The sequence below is a fragment of the Spinacia oleracea genome, chromosome 2, assembly GCF_020520425.1.
Source record: "Spinacia oleracea cultivar Varoflay chromosome 2, BTI_SOV_V1, whole genome shotgun sequence".
Classification (NCBI taxonomy): Eukaryota; Viridiplantae; Streptophyta; class Magnoliopsida; order Caryophyllales; family Amaranthaceae; genus Spinacia; species Spinacia oleracea.
Window position 1 is genome coordinate 91,948,300 of NC_079488.1, and position 22,469 is coordinate 91,970,768.

The 22,469-nt window shown below is 36.7% G+C and overlaps 3 protein-coding genes across 6 annotated transcripts; 1 reads left to right on the forward strand and 2 right to left on the reverse strand.

Moving 5' to 3' along the window:
- Positions 1-1,754: 1,754 nt before the first annotated feature.
- On the forward strand, positions 1,755-9,452 carry LOC110778735 (heavy metal-associated isoprenylated plant protein 4). 4 transcript variants are annotated; one of them, XM_021983294.2, is made up of 5 exons: positions 3,417-3,607; positions 5,694-8,149; positions 8,324-8,505; positions 8,758-8,845; positions 9,000-9,452. In XM_021983294.2, the coding sequence occupies exons 2-5, from the start codon at positions 8,056-8,058 to the stop codon at positions 9,323-9,325; spliced, it is 690 nt and encodes a 229-aa protein (XP_021838986.2). In that variant the 5' UTR covers positions 3,417-3,607; positions 5,694-8,055; the 3' UTR covers positions 9,326-9,452. The 4 variants fall into 4 exon arrangements, 1 of the variants encoding a protein (XP_021838986.2); XR_008928267.1 differs by lacking the exons at positions 8,324-8,505; positions 8,758-8,845; positions 9,000-9,452 and having other exon boundaries at positions 1,755-3,607; positions 5,694-5,842; positions 5,951-7,282; XR_008928266.1 differs by lacking the exons at positions 8,324-8,505; positions 8,758-8,845; positions 9,000-9,452 and having other exon boundaries at positions 1,755-3,607; positions 5,694-7,282.
- Positions 9,213-15,342, reverse strand: LOC110778734 (SEC12-like protein 2). The gene is made up of 10 exons (XM_021983293.2): positions 14,958-15,342; positions 14,611-14,705; positions 12,371-12,521; positions 11,803-11,894; positions 11,612-11,711; positions 11,288-11,363; positions 11,071-11,191; positions 10,462-10,578; positions 10,308-10,375; positions 9,213-9,549 (listed from the first exon to the last, which is right to left on the reverse strand). The coding sequence occupies exons 1-10, from the start codon at positions 15,288-15,290 to the stop codon at positions 9,446-9,448; spliced, it is 1,257 nt and encodes a 418-aa protein (XP_021838985.1). The 5' UTR covers positions 15,291-15,342; the 3' UTR covers positions 9,213-9,445.
- A 1,988-nt stretch (positions 15,343-17,330) lies between these two features.
- Positions 17,331-22,096, reverse strand: LOC110778736 (serine/threonine-protein phosphatase 7 long form homolog). The gene is made up of 5 exons (XM_021983295.2): positions 21,069-22,096; positions 20,043-20,958; positions 19,874-19,961; positions 18,314-18,745; positions 17,331-18,222 (listed from the first exon to the last, which is right to left on the reverse strand). Exons 2-5 carry the CDS (start codon positions 20,951-20,953, stop codon positions 17,677-17,679), a joined length of 1,977 nt encoding a protein of 658 aa, XP_021838987.1. The 5' UTR covers positions 20,954-20,958; positions 21,069-22,096; the 3' UTR covers positions 17,331-17,676.
- Positions 22,097-22,469: the final 373 nt, after the last annotated feature.

The following is a 22,469-nucleotide window of genomic DNA, read 5'->3' on the forward strand; positions in this document are numbered from 1 at the left end:
GCAAGGGAAGTAAGGCAGAGAGAAAACGGCTGAGAGGGATGAGTTACGTGAATAGGGAAAACTTAAGTCTCTTTCTTTCTTTTCTTTTTTTTTTCTTTTTCCTTTGGTTTCACGTGATTTGGAAAAAGGGAGGGAGTATTTGTTTTGGGTTTTATTGCTTTGGGCTTTATCCAATTGGGCTAGGAGTAGGATTTGAGTTGTTGATTCCAAAATGGTTGGGATTGTTTTCTAATTTCAATCGAACGTGATTTCAAAATCCGAATTCGTTTCAACGTAAAATTCAAAAATAATTTTTGATTTCATAAATCATTAAAATATTCAAAATGTAATAAAATAATTATATTTTAATTACATATTCATTTTTAAAATTCGTAAATTATATTTAAATTTATTAAATATACGTTAAAATATATAAATAAAATATAATAAAATTACGGGGGATTACACTATTCAGTTAGACCCCGTTTGGTTCGACCACATGTATAAGGTATATGTTTTAGTATTAAACCCATGGGTTTATAATCAACGATACATAGAAAATCATAACTTATTCCACCTGTTTGGTAAAATAAATTTAGAATTTAATCCTACCGATAATATACTCTCCTACTCCTTATTCTTATCTTTTTGTTTTTTACACCTTCCCTTCATCCTTCTACTTAAAGATGTAAGGAAAAAAATACTAAAATTCAATAAAATATAAAAGGCAGGCATTATATTTTGATATATGACACCAACTCCAGCACCACAATCGCTCGCTTTGATTCAACTCTAACCATCTTATTCTTCTATCACTAGACAAATTTTGATTTTTGGTGGTTGTTTTTTTTACAATTGAAGCTACAAATCTAGACTTCAATGTCCAAAATTTCGACGATTAACAATATATCTAGGTATTTTATTCAAAGATATGTTTAGTTACATTATTTTTCAGTATTCTAATTTCATCATTTTGGGTTCTTACGGGGGTGTTGATGGTGGCGTTAGGTAGCATTGACGATTTGATGGCGAATCGATAGGGTAGTAACTTTGTAGTATAATTTTTATGATATTGATTTTTTGGATAGCTTGGGCGGCGACGGTGATGGAGTAACATTAGTTAGGCTGTCATGGTGTTTGTTTGATCGAGTTTGCACTGTCGATTTTATTTTCAGTTAATATAATTCCATATACCCACCTCGCCCTTGAGTATGAGAACTCGATACCATAGGGATTTTGGAGGTGGGTCCCCAAATTTTAAATTTTATAAAAATAGTTAACCAAACATCAAGTATGGGGTTGGATGATTCAAAAGGTCTTGCGCGCACAAGGTGTACAATAAATTTATTGTACACCAAAATAACTTTTACCCATTTTTTCGTAACTTTAACCCAGTTTTGATTGACTTTTATATTAGTAAAAAACAATTGATAGAAATGATTAAATGATTAATTTTATACATTATTAGTGGTTTTGGAGAAATATGATTTTACTGAAATGAAAAATTTATCACTGAAAAAATAGATAACTTTTACATATATAAGCTTAACTTTTAAACATTTTGAGTTAACTTTTACTTCGGTGTACAATATTTATTGTACACCCTTTATAAATAAGAATTTGTGTGGATGATTTCAAACACTTATTCCAAAATATGTTGAAACAAGTACACCCTTAATTATTTAATTTCCATTTGTCTACTTGGGCCAGGCCCAAATTTGTAGCACGGTTTCGAATATAGGCTATCCAAGTGTGAAATACAGAGTTTTGTTTTATCAAAAAAGTGTGAAATACAGAGTAACTGAGATCTTCTTCAACCTATCTTCTTCAACCTAATTTCAGTTTTCTGGCGGAAAAACTTTGATACAATCAGCAAGTTTGGTTGGGAAACGTGAATATTAGATTGAAATCTCGTTTCCCATTCGTTTCCGGGATGAATTCAGTTTCAAACACGTCTCCATTTTTCTGAAACGGTTCCGAAACGCGTTTCCCGGTTTCCCCGTTCCAGGACGTTTCGGAAACGGTAAGTCGTGATTTTTTGGCGTTTCCGTGCTTCGTAGCTTTTGACCCCTAATTTCCCCGAATTAGCATGAATTAACAAGATTAGGGATTACCCTTTTTTGATTTGAATCTAAGGAGCGATGCTTCAAAAGCTATCTCTCTCATTTCGACCCATGCGTCGATTTTCTATAGCTGCTCAAAATCATTATTGTTCTTCCTCTAACCCCATTGATATGCCAACAATTAGCGGTTCAAGTAGTTGTAATAGCGTTAATCATGATACTAATACCGGTGATAATTGTAGTTTAGTTGCTAATTCAAGGATTGAACCCAAGTTTGAAGAACCAGCTCTAATTAAACTTAAGAAAGAGAGAGACCCAGATAAGCTATTTAAACTCTTCAAGGATAATTCTCACAATCGTCTTGTTATAGAAAATAAGTATGCGTTCGAGGATACAGTTTCGCGGTTGGCGGGTGCTAAGAGGTATGACTACATTGAGCATTTGCTTGAGCATCAAAAGTCGTTGCCTCAAGGTAGGAGGGAGGGTTTTGTTGTTCGGGTTATAATGTTGTATGGACGGGCCGGTATGGTTAAACAAGCTGTCGATACGTTCTACGGTATGCATTTGTTTGGTTGTAGAAGGACTGTTAAATCACTCAATGCTGCTCTCAAGGTTTTGAGTCAGACCCACAATTTAGAGGCCATAAATTCATTTCTTAAGGAGGTGCCTTGGGAGTATGGGATTCAGCTTGATGTGATTTCAGTTAATATTGTGATTAATGCCTTTTGTGGGATGGGAATTTTGGATAAGGCTTATTTAGTGATGGTAGAGATGGAGAAGGCAGGGATAAAGCCTGATGTTGTCTCCTATACAACTCTTATATCAGCTTTCTACAAATATGGTCGTTGGGAGGTTGGAAATGGACTGTGGAATCTCATGGTCTATAAGAGATGTTATCCTAATGTCGCTACGTTCAATGCTAGGATCCAATTTTTAGTAAATAAAGGGCGAGCATGGCAAGCAAATGACTTGCTCAGATTGATGGAAAATATAGAGCTGCAACCAGATGAAGTTACTTATAATTTGGTAATCAAAGGGTTTTTTCGGGCTGGCTTATTTGATATGGCAAAAAAGGTTTATTCCGCCTTACATGGTCGGGGTTATGAACCTAATCTCAAGATTTATCAAACTATGGTACATTACTTATGCAAGGCAGGGGATTTTAATTGTGCATATACCATGTGCAAAGAATGCTTGAAGAAAAATTGGATTATGAATGTAGATACCATTTGTACATTACTTACTGGTTTAAAGAGTACTGGAAAGGTGGAAAAGGCTAATATTATATTTAGTTTGGTTCAAAAAAGACATCCTCCCTTTCCTGCGAGGCAGCTGGATACTTTTAAAGCTATGTTATCAAGACGCTGAAATCTAGCAAGTTTAAGTATATTTATCATATCATCTCCCAAGCTGTAGTGGCTGATTGGTGTTATTGAATTTAAAGGCACAAGGGGCTTTGTGTGGAGTCAGGCATCTAAGGGACAATAGTTCTTTGCTATGATCCAATTTTCAGCTTCTGATGAACCAACTGGTTATGTGGATATTTCCTCCCTATGTGGTATGTGGTAAGTTGATCTTTTGTCTTTCACTGAAGAAACTTCTCAGTCTGTCCTTTTTTCTGCTTTTATAGATGATTGCATGACATAACTTGCTAGATTTTCCCTTTTTGTCTATTTGGAGTGCAAGTATTCATCCTTATTGCATATGGAGTATTTGTTAATGTGCTTACAGGTCTAAACTCCAAAGATGAAAATTTGTGTTATGACTTTATGACTTTTTATGTTTTGCTGGTTAATAGATGAGTTGCCACTTGTTTTTTGCACTAGAAAATGACTTCTTCCTTGTGGAAACAAGTACTTCAGTTTGGCAGGGGTGTATTTCCTATCTCTTTAGACTATTTTGAATCACTTGCAAACTTTTCTTGTGACCTTTGGGAGGATAAAGGGGGAAAAGGCATTTGCTACTCTCATACAGTCATACTTTCTTTGGTGTCCTGTGGGCGATTTGGTTAAAAAGAATTGATAGAACCTTCTGCAATCAGGGTGACTTTAACATTTCTGTTATTCTGTATGAGGTAGAGTTATGAATGTAGTTGCATAATTAGATATACAAATAAATTTGACATTCAAGTACTTCAATTTTTCTTTTACCATGACCATGTTAAAATAGTTTCCTAGTTTGATTTTCAGGGTCCTAATCAGAAATTTTGATGGGATTTTCATAAAGTTTGTGAATATTAAGTTGCAAGACGAAGGAAAGAAGTCAAAAGTTTGATACATACAGATTACCTAGTACTTTAAAAAAAGAAATTTTGGTCAAATATGTATATTAGAGACTGCGGAAAGAGGGCTTAGGACAAAACTCTTTGAAGAGGAAGTAGTATGAAACCACCTTATAAAATTTTAATTAGAGTATTTGTCTAGCCACCTTAGCCATCTAAATGAACATTTCTTCCCTTATTCGACAGGCAAGTATGTCAATCTGTGAGTCGTAAATGATTCCTTTCTAACATAGGGAAGTAAAATACAACTTTGGCAGGTAGTTGATAGTAGGGGTATAAAAAACTCCTAAAATCAAAGAAGATAACATGTAGGTCAAATAAAATGCATGCATTTTAGTGCTAGGTGGTTCATTGATGTGGTTGTTTTTACACGTTATTTTCCAAATCACTTCTGGTCCTCGTTACCAGTTATTCTTTTGGGTTTTAGGTAATGAAAATTTTCATATAAAATGTTGTGTTATAAAAGATGTCATATTGGATTGGCAAATTTGCTAAAAAAGACCTTTTGTAACCCCAATTTTGCGAGAAAGAACCATTATAATTTTTTTTGTGAAATCACACCTTAATGTAAATTTTATTTGCGAGAAAGGACCTTATATGATTTTTTTTTTTTTGTGAAATCACACCTTAATGTAATTTTTTTTGCGAAAGACAACCAAAAGTAATTTTCCGGCATTGACTAGGTTTTTCCGGCCATTGACTTGCACGTGAGAAGCACGTGTGGCTTTATTTTGCTAACCACACCCAATTTTCCTCCAAAATTTTAAGCTTTAAAACATAAAGTTGAAAAAAAATATCGAAATAAAATCAAGTTTGAAAATTCAAGACTCGGGAAAATCAGTGTCTTTAGCCAAGTTAAGCCACACGTGTTGCTCACGCGCAAGTCAATGGCCGGAAAATCTCAATCAATGCCGGAAACTTCCTTTAGGTCCTTTCTCGCAAAAAAAATCACATTTAAGGTGTGGTTTCACAAAAAAATTATATAAGGTCCTTTCTCGCAAAATTTGATTTATAAAAGGTCCTTTTTAGCAAATTTGCCTATTGGATTATGTATAAAGAAACTATGACTGGTTTACCACTCTTTTATGGAGGACTTGGTTACCACTCTTTTTTGGAGAACCGGATGATGGTGCTTTGTAGTTGTTCAGTAGGATTTGCCATCAATTTTCACTACTAGAGTTGTCTTTTATGAGTGACTGCACCTTCACTGCATCTACGAGTGCTGTCTGTTATATTAAGATTCCTTAATCAGTGCAGTGTAAATTGATTGAAATGTTGAATTGATAGTTGTGGAGGGTTGATGCTTTGGTTTTTGAAAAACCATTATCCTTGAAGAGCTCTTTAATAAAAACTGGTTTTCTCTGTTGCAGCTTAAAGGAAGTCCATGGCAGTCCATGACAGGAGTAACTTTAGAGGGTGTAAAATGATTCTAGAAAGCCCCTGACAGTCCATGAATGAAATTGACAGTACTGGGATACATTGTCAAATTGTTGCTCTGTTTGTGCTTCCGGTTTGTGCGGTAAGAAAGTGACTATGAAAACAGTAGTATGGTTTCACTACTTTTTACCTATCTTGACTCAAGGATTTTAAGTTCTCATCTGATACAGATAGCTACACTGTCTTCCAGGTATTCACTGTTTTCCAGCCTGCCTGTGATTGGGCATCAGTCTCTCATTCTTCTCCTATAGGATGTTTTATCCTGTGTTTTTCTGTAAGCCTCAAACAAGAAGGCATATGAGCATAACTTTGAGATGTTTCAAAGTTATGGATTCTTTCAATACATTTTTTAGATTTAGTATTCTTAAAAATTGGTATACACTGGAAAAATACAATACACCACTCTGTAATTCTTTCCACTGGATAGTTGAGTTTACTAGCAAAGACAAGTAACAAGTTGCATTAGGCCTTAGAGTTTTGTCTCTTTGTCACATCCCTTTCCTCTTCTGCTGTCTTGCTGTTTCTGCCTGTCTCCCTTACTTACTGGGACTTCGAATTTTATAAAGCTGTTGAATTTGTGACTGACTGGTACTAGTAAGATGTTACACATACTCTTGGGAGATTGAAAATGCTCCATTCTAAAGCCAAAATGAGAAGATACGTTGATGTCAAATGCTTGAATTTGATGCCTTGTGAGGTTTTATGAGGTAGATGTCTGAAGTCAATGTTTTATTTGCTCCCTCTGTACCTCACTACCTCCAGGTTTGGTAGTTCATCTTCATATTGTAATAAACTTCCAGACATGTAATTCATCAGAAGCTCCATCAGTTCAAATTATTCTATTGCAGGCCATGGAAATCCTTTTTCTGTTACTCTGTACAAGAACATTGGATAAATGAGTAAGGTGGGTGTATTCATTCCTGAACCGCTTGATGAAAATTTCATGTTTCATGCAGTTGTTTTGATGTTTTAAAGTTTTGAACACGGCACCTTACACTGGAACATATCCAGAACATGACACTTGTGGCCCTTGTATTTTGCTTTTGAAGTCTAAGTTTCTTAAAAAAAGAAAAGAAAAAGACATGCTCCCATAACTCCTCCTCTGATAAATGTAAGTATTGAAGATGAACAACATTCTGAAATGTATGGGTCTGTACAAGCTGGACAGTTGGAGTCTGGAATGTGTTCAAGTCTACAGGTTGTCAGGAGATTACCTTCTGTGACATTTTGTTTAAGATCAAGGGATGACCTTCATCTAACTCTGGTAGCTGGTATGGCTCGTAGGACTCGATAGTTCTCCAGGTTATTTTTTTCTGTGATCCCTCCTTGATGATCTCTTGGTACGGCAGTACGTGGCACTTTTACCAGACAGTTGAGTTGATGTAGCAAATCAAATTACCAAAGGGGATCACTCATCAATTATGTTGTCAGATTTGGGTTGCAAAAGCATGAGCAGAGTAAACACATTTGTTACTGGTATTGTTTACATTTATTCTCAAGAAAGAGGTTTTCTCTTGTTCTATTCTATATTTCCAGTTATTGGTTGGATTTGTTATACATAGTATTTATTTTTCCCCCTTGGTTACTCTAAATACCAATTTGACGGAAAAGCTATCCAAACCCAGAGGATGAACACTGATGTATACGTTGTTTTGCTGTGTTCGTTATATTATACGAAAATATTTTCTTTTATCTGTGTACAGCTAATTTACTTGTATTCACAATTGTTTGTGAAAAGTGTAGCTTGAACTCAAACTAACTCGTGTCAGGTATGAACCAAGCCATATTGGGTCGTGGTGAAGGACCTGGTCGCTCCATGTCGACCCAATGACTATCTGGTAACCCATATGATATCTTTTGTTAAAAAACTAATATCTTGGTGACAGGAAATTCAAATGTAAGCTGCCCACAACCAACTACTTCCTCTGTTTCTTACAGTATCCACCTATTTTGATTTTTGACCAAGTAGGAAGTTTAATCCTAATATACAATTAGGCATGGGTTTAAAGCAAAACTATAGTTTTGTAGGAAGTTTTAATCCTAATTAATTTACAGGACAGAAGCCATTGTTGCCGCAAGCTTAAGTTTCCAGCAGCAAGTGAGCTACCTGCAGCAAATTCTCACCTACCCTTACCTCTAAACATTGCTATCATTTTTGGTACTATTTGTCTACCAAGGTCACAACAGATTTAGGACTTTTCTTTCTCCTGGTAACTCACATTAATACAATACGATCACTGTGTTTTCGTTTTATTTGTTTATCGCTGCATCTTGTTCTGCTCAGAGAAAAACTAAATGGCAAAAGGTGTCTCGGCAGCTTTCTATAAACTTAACTTGCATTGTCCTGATTGTGCTCTTAAGATCAAGAGTCCTCTTTTGAAAATCCAAGGTACATCCATTGCTGTTCCCTTTCTCATGTTTTGATTTTTCAAGGTAAGAAACTGATAATCATGTCACCTACATTTAGTGGTTATTATTAGTAGTATATCTAATGCTATAATGGTATCTATCATTTGTCGCTCTTTTTTTCTGAATCGATTGCTGCTGTTTATTGAACATGCAGGAGTCCGTACAGTGGATGTGAACTTTGAGAAGAGTGAAGTAAAAGTAGTGGGAGCTTTTGATTCGAAGAAGATACACCAGAGGATAGAGAAGTTGAGCAAAAGGAAGGTAGAGTTCCTAAAAGTTGAAGAAAACTTCAAACATACTGTTGTGGTAGAGAAACTTGTCAAGGAGACCAAACAAGTAAGAAATTTGTAGTTGCAATCTAATTTAAGGCATATCTAAACTAGTCCTACTTATATAGAAACTCCGTTTGTTTAGATGTCAACGCTTCACTTTTCACGCTTATAAACTACTTCTAGGTATTTATTTTGTTTCATTTTGTACAAAACTGTTGACCTCCAAAAAGTTATCTAAATTGAATTGACATAATTTGTAATTGTTTCCATTTGTATAACTACCTAATTGAGGGTTTTTTTGTTGTTGAATTTGCAGGCAGTTGTGTTTACCCATACAGTGAAGGCACATTTGCATTGCGATCAATGTGAGGCTGATCTTCGTAGGAAGCTATTAAGGCATAAAGGTAAAACTTTAAGATTGGGATCAATGATCTTCGTCACAAAACTATTTAGTTGTATAACTTGAATTTCTGAAAATAGTATTGGTATTAGAGTTTGATAAAAATAATAAATTCCTTTTATCTTGTCTTTTAATCTATTTTAGTGTGTTATTGGCAGGTATTTATAATGTTAAATCTGATATGAAAGCTCAGACTCTGGCAGTTGAGGGAACCATTGAAGGTGAGAAATTGGTTAAGCATATACGACACAAGTTCCACAAACATGCAGAACTCGTAACAGTCAAGGAAGTAAACAAGGAAGAAAAGACGGTAGAGATGAAGAAGGTAGAGGAAACTAAAACCACCAAGAAAATAATTGATGTGGAACAAGTGAAAGAGGTGCAACAGAAGCTTATAGCAACTAATACTCCTTACATAATCCACTATGTTTATGCTCCTCAGTGGTTCAGTGACGAAGATCCAAATGCTTGTTCTATAATGTAACAAGTATAACACACTCCTACATTATATATTCATATGTTTAACGCCACATTCTTCTATCGATTTCACTTTTGTTTAAACTAGTACAACTTCCCTATAACTAGTACAACTTTTGTTTAAATTTCATGAATTGTTCAAGAATCCAGGAATCATTCCTTGTCTCATCAAGAAAGAAACGGCAATTGCAAGTAGTAGTATCATGAAAAAGATGATCCCATTGTTGAAACCTGCATCCACCAAAATAAACACAAGGACTCGTTAACATTTTAGTACAACTGCTAATGAGGGAAATTTTCCTAGGCAATTAAAGTGATTCACTGTTCCCTTCTGAGAATAAAAAGAAACCAACAAGTATTGCAGTGTCAATATATCGTCTATTTTGGTTGCTACCAGGGAGAAAGCAGAACATGACAACCTTCACTGGCAGTGAGACTGAGCAAGAAATAAAATATTTATGCAAATAGTCCAGTGGCTTGCATTCTTTGCTAAAAGGTTTAAGCAGCCTATTTCTGGAAACAGCGACGTTGACTAAGAGTGAGTGCTTAAGCTCTAGGGGCTGGATGGTAGTGCATTTTCAGATTATGTCTTCCATGTTCTTAAAAGTGTATGCAAAACTTCAAAGATTAGCATCATTGATTATTTGTAACATTCTCTAGCATGGCCAGAATTAAGTCAACTAACATCTGCTTAGCTTAGCTATGAGGGGTAGTTACCACCGTCCTGTTTTTTAGGGCTTCTCTTTCTCTAGTTTTATTAGCAATTAAAAGAACACAGGTTCTGGTTCTTTAACAAAGAAATAAGTAGCATATGTTCCCTTCTAACCATCTTCTCATACGGCCTTAGAACATCTTGATCCTACAGCTAGCCTTTACTTTTATATAGTTTATATGATTGTTAGTTGTGCATTAGATCACGAGGAAAATTGATTATCACATTGAAATTGAATAGACATGTAAATATGTTTCAAAGAAGAGTAAGGACAAACCATTAGCACTTCTTTCTTGAACCAGTGTCACTCTGACACTTGAATCCATGGAAGCAGAACACAAAGCCCTGGACATAGAGCCATAACTTCAATGTCAATTTTATACTCATAGAGCCAGATGTTTTAAGTAGGGTACTAGGCAATGGTTCCTAACCTTGAGTCATGTGAGAATGTCAATGCAGTTACCAGGCCCAGGTGTGCCTTCTTCACGTTCATCTGGACTTGCATCTTTGATGTATCTCTAATCACGACGTCCCCTTCATTGGTCCCACTACAAGTACACATCAATGTGGAAATTATAAGAAAATATACAGCAACAAGCATACCCATTCCAACCCATGCACAGCCCTCATCCACAAAATTCAGAATCTTACAATCTCCACCTCCATTTCTACCAGCACACCAACCTATTCTTCATATACAGTGTTGCATAACTACATAGTAGATTAATGTATTAACCAAAGCAAAAAAAAAAGTAGCTTGGTCCAAAAATCTAAGTTGTAATTTCATTTTCAGATTACAATTTACACGAAATATAAGAAAAGCCACATAAACAGAAACACAGTCCTTAGAGAAAAGTTTTAATTTGATAATGCCGGCAGATGTCACTAATTTTAAGAAGAAAATGGATCTAAGAGCTCTCTAGTTTGTCAACCAAACAGGGGATAAAAATCATGAATGTTAAACATTCTACAAATATGTTTTCCAAAGGAAACAGATGAAGAAATTGACCAAAAGAGTAAAAGAAAAAAAGAGCACTTACATGGCTAGAAGCTTTCCATCAACTGAGACATTAAATGCTGTAACTGCATCCCGGCCGATATGCTTTGAAGCTATTCTTTTCCAGGATTTGGTGTTCCACGATATTATACTCCCACCTTTATCTACAATTTAAAGCAAACTTCATCAACCACTCCTATGAAGATTGATCATATGTAAGATCATAAGAGCACAGTAGCAGTTAGCAAATAACACTTTACCTCGCATAGCAATTGTGTACAGAACCTGGTCCCTTTCACTACTTTGAGAAAATCTGCAAAACCTGAAATTCTCATCCTGCACCAAACATTACCAAGTTTAACAAATGCAGATTAAATGGCTACAAACCTACAACCATATTGAAAGGAAAATGAGGAAAACTTCGTTTGAATTTTATGCTAAGATAAACAACCATGACCCACTGCAGGTCCAAATCAAAGGTCATATAACAATTCTGAATAAAATAAGACTCGTTTCTGTATTTAAAAATAAAATTACAACCTAAAAATAATATTGGAGACATATAAGTTGGATTCAGTTCTCACATTCTCCTTGGGTAAAGTAGCTACAACTTTGGATGAAGTTACATCCCAAACCTTGCAAGGACCACCACTTCCTAAAGAGACCAGATACTTCCCATCTACACTGCAAAATAGACACGAGAAAAACATAAAATTACGATGCATAGTTAAGGGTTCTAAAGTTAGACATTAATATGAAACAGCAAAGTACGAACCTGAAATGTAGGTCCTTCACAGAAGTATATGCTTTCTCCTCATTAAATAGAACTTCCAAATTGGGCCACTTGAAGACTCTTAATTTGCCATCCTGTACTGCAAAAATATTGGAAAGCCATAACATTGTGTTTTACAGGAAATCTGACATAAGATATGAAAACCACAAAATTAGCTAAGTAATCCTTCTGCAAGTTTCCTAAGGTGGTAGTATGTGAGTATGTCCCAATGCAATGCTAAGAAAGACTCCTTTCACTCTATAAACCAGAAAATTATCTCCTTTTATAGGCAATATACTACAGGGATAATCTTGGTCAAGCTAGCAGGCCATTATTCGACATAAGCTAACCTCAAGGTCATCTCTGCTTTGCACACTCCACACAGGAGAGGAAAATAAACAGCATGAAAAAAAAAAAGGAATAAAGAAGTCACGATTAGAGAAGCATAAACATTATATCATAACATGTACTCCGACAAGAAATCACCTAATTCAGAAGGAACAATATGATGTAGATATTACTCAATTGCCCATTCAAACATAAGAGCAGAAATGTAAAGAATCATATATACCTCACCGCCAGCGGCAAGCAAAGAGCCATCCTCACTGAATGTTAAAGCCAACTGTTGGCCAACATCTTCCAACTTGGTACGCATCTTGTCAGACGAAATTAAACCCAGTCTCTTGTTTTCATTATTATTAGTCACGTCCCAATCAAACCACCTACGGAAAAGCAGAGTAGGTTTAGTTTAGCTCTCTGCTAGACATGTACACACAGTGACACAGGTCATTCATCATTTGTACACAGTGAAAGAGTGAAAGACAGACAGACATCATCATACATTACTTTCCCGAATTTCTATTGCCTCACTTCTTTAAAGAAAATTTGATGTGATGTACTAATGACAGGGCTTATTCTAAGAAAACATATACGTAGAAATAAATAATCCTGGTTGTTCTGTAGTAAGTGTTTAAACTATCTAGTAGCTCAGAGTTTACCAATTCAGAAGAAATCCTCTTGAGTATCATAACTAAGTGATTCTTGTGTAAATATTTATCCACGAGTTCTCTTTCTTTTTCCATAACCAGGTACATGATGTTCCAGACATGTGAAATTAAAGCCGACCCCACGATTGTTCCACACGCATAGCAGCGTGAACAACCAACATAACAAATGAACAGAATTGCCATGTAAATACAAAATTAACTCATATCCAAACTTTCCAACATAACTCGCTGCAATATGCCAATATACAAGCCTGAAACTAAGTGATTGAAATTAAAATTATGAATCGCTGAAACAAAATGCAGTCCATCAAAATTCAAGATCTAATCCCTACCCTTTAAAAAGCCAAAACATGGCCCTTAACACTTCTAATATATGCCCATAATAACCCTACAATCCTTCTTAAAAAAAAATCAGTTTTTTCTTAAGAATAGTGTGCTGATGTTTTTGCCCTCTCATTCACCTTGCTTTGCCCTCTCATTTCGTTTTCAGGAAGCGCAAAAAGAATTAGTTCTTATTCAACTGAATTGCTTTTTTATCCTTTTTAAGTTATCAATCATGGTTTTTCTTGTATGGAATCTTGTTCTTTTTAAGCTTGAGCCGCTTCTTAGGTTTAAGCTAGAATATCGTTTGACCTAATGTATAGCATTATCCTCACTGTTTGTTTAGAATAAGATGTGAGATTCTCCAAGTCCACTAATCACCATCTGAAATGATTTGAATACAAATGGTAGTTGTTGTCTGAGACAATTACCCTTCAGAAATTGAAGAGACCTTTGATTTTTCAGGTTGAAAAGAGTGAGAAGATCTGACAAACCGACATCTACCAGTTGTTTCAGCCAGCTCGGTTTATAAGTGTGTAAATATTTGTTTCTCTCTCGCAATTCTAACAATCCTTGATAATTCTATCAATTTCTAAGAGAGATTATTTTTGGGAGGGAGTATAAATTCTGGTTATAGGGATAAAGACAACTGTTTTGTGTGAACATATTGATGTGTGTATCCTAATTGTTTATTGATTCGAATGGGCAGATAATAGTATTGATACTCTGTAGGACCGAGTTAAAAACGTTGTTAAGAATGACTCGAATGGGCAGAGAGCTATTGGGAACATATTTGCTCGAGTATTATTCGAATCAGTAACACACATATAGGATTGTGCTTGTGTCCATTTGTACAATACGCAAATAAGATTGGTTGGTTCTCATTCATGTAATACACAGATCTTGTCTATCCTTCCCAACTCATATATGATTTTTTCACATCCTCGTAGAAAATATTGCTACAATATAAACCTGTATTATAATAAAAGTATGATATTTTCAATTCCAAAACCTTAGCTACAGTGCGAAGCGTGTGTGCTTCATATTAATGTTAGTTGCGCATGTGCTTCATATTAATTTTTAGTTAAGGGAGAGTGATAAGGATTTTGAGTCTTGTGTTCTTTTCATTGTTTGACAAAACAGCTTTGCTTTCGTTTTTTCCAGACTAAAAAAAATGCTCGCCCTTATTTCTTCAAAAACCACTTTTTACAGATCGTGTGTGGTACAACAAGTTTATATAGCAAGACATAAGCAACAACTTCATTATGCATACAAATATATGTATAGATAATTGTTATTTGAATCCAATAATGTTATGAATTTTCTGATCATCAACTACACGATTACGTTATAATAGTTATTCGTGTATTTAAGCATAATATATTTTTACCTTGCAATACCGCGCGCTACACGACACTAGTAAATCAAAATTCGAGAAGACTCTTCAAAGAAACGATGTTTTGGTTCTGGGATGTAAAATTACCTGCAGCTGCTGGGAAAAGAGCAGATAAGACCATCACCCCTAGGATGAACTGCTATTCTGTAAGGCAATTCATTAGCGGTTCCAACTCTGGAAACCTAAATCAGATAAACATACCAACTTTGATCACTTCCACCTTAAATTAAAACCTTTAAACAATAAAATCAATCAATAATTTCAAAAACTCAACAAGTACAATTAATCAATCATCTAATCAAGGTAAATACATGATTCAATGACACAATTACAAATGTTCCATCTGAAACTAAGTTCAATTTTAAGATTTAACCAAATCAAACAAAAAAAAAAAAAATCAGAAATCGTGATTTAGAAATTAGAGGGGAGCTTACAGGTTTAGAGGAGAGAGAATTAGCGGAAAAGTCGAACTCTGTTAGGAGAATTGCGTTGGGAATGCCGCTACGGCCTTCTCCTCCACCGCCGGCGAGAGCCAGAAATGCGGACGGATTGTCGGAGGATTTTTCTCCGTCGACAACGGCATCGTCGGGATTATGATCGGCGGAAACGGTGGATATGGTGGCGTTAGAGGGGACCCAAGCAGCTCCGTAGAGAGGAACACCGTATCTCTGGGTGTTGGGATCTTCCATCTTTCTCTGTCCTCTATCGGGTTCTCTTGCTCTGTTTTGGTTGTACGACTTGTTGGATCTGAACGCACTTGAATTCATTCACCGCCAACGCACTTGAATTAACAAGTTTCAAAAGGAGACTTTGGCCCCCCAGGCCCACCGCCGGACCCGGTCACTCGAGGTCTCATCATAAGTAGATCTCAATTTAGTTTAGTTTATTTATTTATACTAGTGTAAGGTACGTGTATTCTAGGGATGTCAACGAGCCGAGCCGAGTCGAGTCGAGCCGAGCCGAGTATTTGGATGTTCGAGCTAGGCTGATAAGAAATTTCCGAGCTTGAGCTCGAGCCGAGCTTAACTGAGCTTTTATTTTTCCTGTTCGAGCTTGGCTCATTTAAGTTTTTCGTTGTTCGAGCTTAGCTCACGAGTAGCTTGTTTAAGTTCAAGCTCGAGCCGAGCCGAGCTATTAACAAACGAATCTTAACAAACGAGCTTTTAACAAACGAGCCTTAATAAGCAAGTAAGATCGAATTTAAACAATCATATTAATAAACGAGATATTATTTTTAAAAAATTATAAAACATAAAAACATAATTAAACCCAAATAAAAAGTAAGCATAGCATACTTACTAATACTATTTTATAAATTATAATCTCCTAAAATAAAAATACTCTAAATATCAATATCTAACAAAATAATTGCAACTTATAATTACTATAAATAAAAATTAGTTATATTCTTTTTAGAAATCTGATATAAACGAGTTTGAACGAGCTTATAAACGATCTTATAAACGAACACGAACGAGCTAGGAAACGAACATGAACGAGTTGTTCGCGAGCCTAAACGAGCCGAACACTAGGTTGTTCGAGCTAGTATCATTTATTAAACGAGCTTAAAATTTGTGTTCAAGCTCGTTTATTTATTAATGAACGAGCTTTGACCAAGCTTTGACCGAGCTTGTTCACGAACTGTTCACGAGCGTATCGGCTCATTGACATCCCTAGTGTATTAAGCCACTATCAATTAGCTCTAAGTCGTTAAAAAGATAGAAAGTCAATTGATAAATTGATTATGGAATAAAGTAAAGCTACATAAGAGTAAAACCCTACATAAAAGGATTAAAGGAATACACTATAATAATGCTATACACAATACTTAGAACAACAATCGGCTGGTTGACTCTAAGGATTTGTTAATTTCTTCACTCACAAAACTTTGAAAATCATAAACGGAGTATAAGTATAAATGTATAACTGTGAACTTCCCAGCTACTCAGACTCAGCAATTCGCGATAATGATTTATAATATGGTAGCACTCACCACCATGGGCTTCGGCGCTTCTTAGGGTTCGAACACAGGCTTCATTGTCCATCTGTACTTCTAGTTTAACACAGCCCATCTCTCTTGCTATAGCCTATAGAGAGGGAAACAAAGTGGCCGACAAACTAGCAAACATCGGAGTATGCCAAGAGGAAAGGTTACTGTTCTATGATAGTCCCTCCGGGGAAATAGCTGAACTCCTTCGGGAAGATTTTGTAGGTGCTACGGCACCACGTTTAATTGCTTAGCTTTTTATTTATTGTCGGGGATCCCCCCTCATTAGCATCAAAAAAAAATGTATAACTGTTTTAAGAAGTTATGGAGTTTCATCCCAACTTTTGTTACTCCGTATATCTTTTCATTTCAACAAAAATATAAAAAATAAAACTATTTGAAAAAGTGTAATCAAATTTACAAATATTTCTTACTTTGGTAGTAAATAGGGGTTTGACCGCATAGTTTCCCCCCAGCCCCTACAGATTAACCAGATCAATCAAGATTCTGATTACCTATATTCATTTTCTAGACAAAATTAAAAGATGGAAAAGTAAAAATGAGAGCGATTTCCGTCAATATTGCACAAAGATAAGTTAATTCCCAGAACACGTTACTTTTCTTGTTAATTCCCACCATACCGTCCACGTCAGCAAGGGAGAGAGAAAACTAATTTTTTTTTTCCGGTTCAACACTAAACCGCTATCTGAGATAGCGGTTTGATTTAGAACTAAACCGCTATCTCAGAATGCGGTTTATACTACTTAACCGCATTCTGAGATAGCTGTTTAGTTCAAAACCAAACCGCTATCTGAGATAGCGGTTCATAATGCCCCCTGCATCCAAGCTTGCAGTTTCCAGTGTTCAGCCAGAAAATGGGCTGAGATCTTCTGCCAAATAGTCCAACTCCAACAACCTGTAAACAAATCCAAGATCTCCAACAACGTCTATAATCCAACTCCAACGTCTATAATCCAACTCCAACAACCTCCATAAATCATACCAACCAACCAAACCATAACACTTATGCAACAAAATAGAAGAGTGCAAACAAAAAATTTCCAAAAGTTCAATCGTTCCAATAATGACACATGAGTTTCTAAAAGTTCTAAAAGTTCCAATACTAGCAAAAAGAACAAAAGATTACACAAAATTTCTAATGTAGCTCAAATATAAGTTCTACGTTGTTTCTTTGAATGCTCGGACGATGAAAATGAGGACTCATCCTCCTCGGCAATTGGCTCGGGACGTTGACTAGGAGAGCAACCCTTTTGTCGCCGGTAAGTGAGAAGCTGCAAAGGAGGAGATGAAATAACTTGTGATGCTGGCGGAGATGCAGGAGGAGTAAGAGGTGGAGGGCGTGGAGAAGGTGGTGGTGGAGGGCGTGGAGAAGGTGGTGATGGAGGGCGTGGAGAAGTAAGTGATGGAGGGCGTAGAGGAGGAGTAAGTGGTGGAGGGCGTGCACGTGGTGGTCGAAAATCACGCCCTCGAGAAACATGTGAGGTGGAGGTGTCGGGTGTACACTGAGACGAGGCTAAATCATATTGTTGGAGGATATGTTCTTGCCCCACTCTTGATAAGGTCTCAATGCAAGAGGAACTCAAATTGCGTAACGTATCAAGAGTGAGAGGAAGGGCCAAACTGGGAGGTAACTCTAACGCAGAATCCACAGCTCGAGTGCATCTTGAGGAAAGATCAGCCAATGCATGTGACTACAAAAAAGAATGTGAAACAATAATTAGAATTCAACATTAGTTATGAATATAAACATTATACATGAAAATGGAACAAGGATTAATTTACCAAAATAATATCAGAGGAAGAAGGCTGATAATGAGTGGTGGGGGGTGATCGTGTAACAGGGGTAATGAGGAGTCTCGTGATGCTACAATACCAATCCATATACTCCTTCATCCTCTCACGATGACCGGCAAAAGGAGTGCCTTGAACAATCCGACTCTCACGATCACGCCACTCCTCCACATATTTGCGATGCATCTCTTCAAACTTCTTGTTTTTATGCCGTCGATCCACATTATGAAGATCAACACTCGTGTCACACGCAACGGGAACTGACTGTTCCAATCCAAACTGACGCATCACTCGATTTGGGTAGTGGTACTCAACAATGTCAAAGCAAATCAACGGTACAACTGAGCGCCATATATCTCTATCACATCTACAAATCTCGGGTAGTAAACCAAGTACCGTCTCTGAATATGGCTGCCAAGTCATCTACAATAAGTAAAAAGTGAGTATTTAGGCAATTTTAGGTGAAATTAAGCAATTTTAGGCTATTTTGGACAATTCTAGGTGAATTTAAGCCTTTTTAAACTACATTATGTGATTTTAAGCTATTATAGACTATGTTAGGTGAACTTAAGCGTGTTTAGGTGTATTTAGGCTATATTTGGTGGATTTAGGCTAATTAAGGTGAATTGAAGCTATTTAAGGCGATTTTAGGCCATTTTAGGCGAACTTAAGCCTTTTTAGGCAATCTTTGGTGAATTTAAGCTATTATATGCCATTTTCGGTGAATTTAACTACTTTAGCCTATTTTAGGTGAATCCAAGCTATTCTAGACTATGTTAGGTGAATTTAAGCTAGTTTAGGCCTTTTTAGGCTATGTTTGGTGGATTTAGGCTAATTTAGGTGAATTGAAGCTATTTTATGCGATTTTAGCCTTTTTAGGCAATTTTTGGTGAATTAAGGGAATTTTTAGACAATTTTTGGTGAATGTAGGCTATTTAAGACAAAAATAGCACAAATTTACCTAAATTAACCTAAATTAACATAACTTTATCTAAGTAGAATCGAGGGAGCTCAAATTGACGTTCGTTGACTTAATTGACCTAAGTTGACCTAACTAGTTGAATTAATCACAATTTAGACCAAAGTTGACCAATGTTGACTTAAATTGACCGAAGTTGACCTAACTAGTTGAATTTAGGCAATTTTAGTTGAATTTAGGTCAATTTATGCTATTTTAGTTGAATTTAGGTCATTTTATGCTTTTTTAGTTGAATTAATCACAATTTAGACCAAAGTTTACCAAAGTTGACTTAAATTGACCAAAGTTGACCTAACTAATTGAATTTAGGCAATTTTAGTTGAATTTAGGTCAATTTATGCTATTTTAGTTGAATTTAGGTCATTTTATGCTTTTAACTTGAATTAATCACAATTTAGACCAAAGTTGACTTAAATTGACAATTTAGACCAAAGTTGACTTAAATTGACAATTTAGACCAAAGTTGACCTAGTTGACTTTAATGCACCTACATTGACAAAAATTGACCAAAGTTGACCTAACTTGAAACAAAGGAAGCATTTGAGTAATTAGTAAGGTGAGATATTAAATACCTGTGTCTCCTTTTGATGGTCAAGTGCATCCCTAAAGAAAGAGAGTCCACTAGCTGTATGGCCATATGAAAAGTGAACCCTAAGCCAACTAACAAAACAAGTAAAGTAAAGTGTTAACAAATTACTTGATTTATCGAAGTAGTAATGAGTAGTTAAACAAATTAGTTACCTGCATGCTAAGGGGTCCACTCCACGCTGATGCTGAGTACCAAGAATAGATGGATCGTCGACCTCAATAGGATGCTCTGGGTCAGGAGGTGGAGCATCGCGAACTCTCGAAATCCTCGGACGACCAATGTGAATATGCTCCCATGACCATAACTGCAGAAGTATAAGTGGACCACCAATGTCACGGGATCGTCTACGAGCGGCTCGACACATCTGTCGATACAAATAAGCAAGGGTCGCACTCCCCCAGCTGTATGTCCCAGCTCTACGCAAGTCGCGAATCAATGGCAAGTAGACGAGCTGCACGGCATCACCGCTCTTATCAGCAAACAAAATGGACCCCATAAGTGCAAGAATATATGCTCGGCTAAACCTCTCATAAACAATATCAGCAGCGTCATCAGGGGGGCCCTGACTGAAGTGTCGCCTCAACCAAGTCATCCTCAATGATGAACCCTGGAGAACAGGTTTTCCATCATCACCAGGCTCTGGTCGTATCCCTAACAACTCCTCGACTAAAGCTGACCACACCCCAGTACCATCCCCTGTGACAGGAGCCCCATGAACTCTGAGCCCCAACAAAACAGCGACATCCTGCAGAGTAATAGTAGCCTCACCAACAGCCAAATGAAAAGTGTGCGTCTCCTGTCTCCATCTCTCAATCAATGCTGTGATCAAAGACCTATCTAAGGCTAATCCACCACCAACCAATCTATGTACACCATAGAACCCTACTAATCTAACAAACTCCAAGACTCGATCATGTATCACCCACTCTCCTAAACCAAGCACGTGCTCCCGACACGTCAAAAGCCTGTCCATACCCCCTCCCCAAACATCCTCACTCCTATGCTCCGCCTGCAACGTCAAAACCGAAGTATCACGTGGGCCGGGATGGATCGTCGGCTCCATGAGACCTGAAAAAGAAGTTTATTAGAAATCGTAAAATCACACGTCAAAAGAAATATATGCACAAAAATTAAACTTAGAATCACACATCAAGAGAAACATAAACTGAGTTTATTACCCCGATGATCCAACACCACCCCTAGCTGCACAAGTTTTCTTATTATGCCCTTGACGTCGACAAATGCTACATGATTTTACATTGACACTGCGTCGAGCACTCGAATCCATCTCATTAGGGTATTGAGACGACTTTGGGCGTCCCACACCACGCCGTTTACTAGCATCAGCAACTATTCTCACCCCAGTATAATGAGGCCAATAGGGAACATCAGGAAGTGGATGAAAGCTCTTCAAGTATGTTTGCCTATACTCGACAGTGGTAAAGAAAGATCAACGAAAGCAGCATAAGATAAGCTGCGAGAACGACAAACCGCAAGCACATGGGAGCATGGCAACTTGTAGATTTTTAATTTCTCACAAGTGCAAGTTTTGGCTACAAGGTTAACAGTGTGTACGTTACCACCTTTACCTGAAGCCCTGCCTCCTCGTCCAGTTGTAACCTCAAATAGCCCCATCTCATGATCAAAGGCTTGGACCTCGTGAGCACCAGATTTTGCCATGTTCATTTCAATTGTTGTTGTGGCCTTCTCAACGAAATCGTGGCCTTCTTCAATTCTCCTTTTACCCCAACCTCGTCTTGTAACAAAGTAGGAGTTCACTCGGTAAAATATCATCCGAACAAGGGCGGTTATCGGCAAACAACGAGCACCTTTCATCACCCCATTAAAAGCTTGAAAAGAAAAAGGGGAGAAAAGAAAAAGGAAAATAAACTTGAAAATATTTATTTTCGGTGCTCTCTCAAACAATGGAGGTTTTGTTCCTCTGCTTTTCTTTTCCAATTGTGGCCTTTATCTTTAAATTATGACCCTTCAGTTCTCCTCTAAACAAAATCGAACGACAGTAAAATCGTAGCCCCAAATATTGCAATTAAATTGTGGTCGTCGGATTTGAATTTGTACGCCTGAAATTTTAAGAAACCAAAGAGGACCAACAAAACCAGCTCGATCACCGCAATCTGTTGTAGCTGGGATGCTACTTGTTGCTTGCTGCGGCGGAAAGAGGAAAGGTGCCATAATGAAAAAATGACCAGGCATTGTACTTCGTAGCTTTTTAGGCTTGTGGTGTTGATCCAACAATGCCAGATGTCGATCTAGCATCAATAAATAAAAAATGCCAGATGTCAATAATTAAAGAGGAGTAATTTTAAGTAATTAAATATAAATATAAGGGGTATAACTGGTATAAAAATTACGACAAAATTGAAGTGATCGATCGGCTTTTTTATATAGAGAAGATTTATTTACTAGTTGAACAACCGCATGTTGGTATTTTATGAGAACTTGGTAGTCAACTTGCTACGTATATTTCCAATTGAGGTTGGCATGAGTGGTTAATGGTCTCTTGCTCCTTAACCAAGGTTTCGGGTTCGAGCCTTGGGAATAGAAAAAATCTCAATTGG

Bases quoted from the DNA above. Each gene is read 5' to 3' on its own strand.
- LOC110778735 (XM_021983294.2), top strand. From the start codon at position 8,056: ATGGCAAAAGGTGTCTCGGCAGCTTTCTATAAACTTAACTTGCATTGT. The intron at 8,150-8,323 runs GTACATCCATTG...TTGAACATGCAG, and splicing joins TCCTCTTTTGAAAATCCAAG to GAGTCCGTACAGTGGATGTG. The intron at 8,846-8,999 runs GTAAAACTTTAA...TGTTATTGGCAG, and splicing joins GAAGCTATTAAGGCATAAAG to GTATTTATAATGTTAAATCT.
- LOC110778734 (XM_021983293.2), bottom strand. From the start codon at position 15,290: ATGAATTCAAGTGCGTTCAGATCCAACAAGTCGTACAACCAAAACAGA. The intron at 12,522-14,610 runs GTAATTTTACAT...GCTTTTCCGTAG, and splicing joins TCTTTTCCCAGCAGCTGCAG to GTGGTTTGATTGGGACGTGA. The intron at 10,579-11,070 runs GTAAGTGCTCTT...GTGTACTTGTAG, and splicing joins GATGGAAAGCTTCTAGCCAT to TGGGACCAATGAAGGGGACG.
- LOC110778736 (XM_021983295.2), bottom strand. From the start codon at position 20,953: ATGGAGCCGACGATCCATCCCGGCCCACGTGATACTTCGGTTTTGACG. The intron at 19,962-20,042 runs GTAACTAATTTG...TTGTTTTGTTAG, and splicing joins GTGGACCCCTTAGCATGCAG to TTGGCTTAGGGTTCACTTTT. The intron at 18,223-18,313 runs GTAAATTAATCC...TCTTTTTTGTAG, and splicing joins CTTCCTCTGATATTATTTTG to TCACATGCATTGGCTGATCT.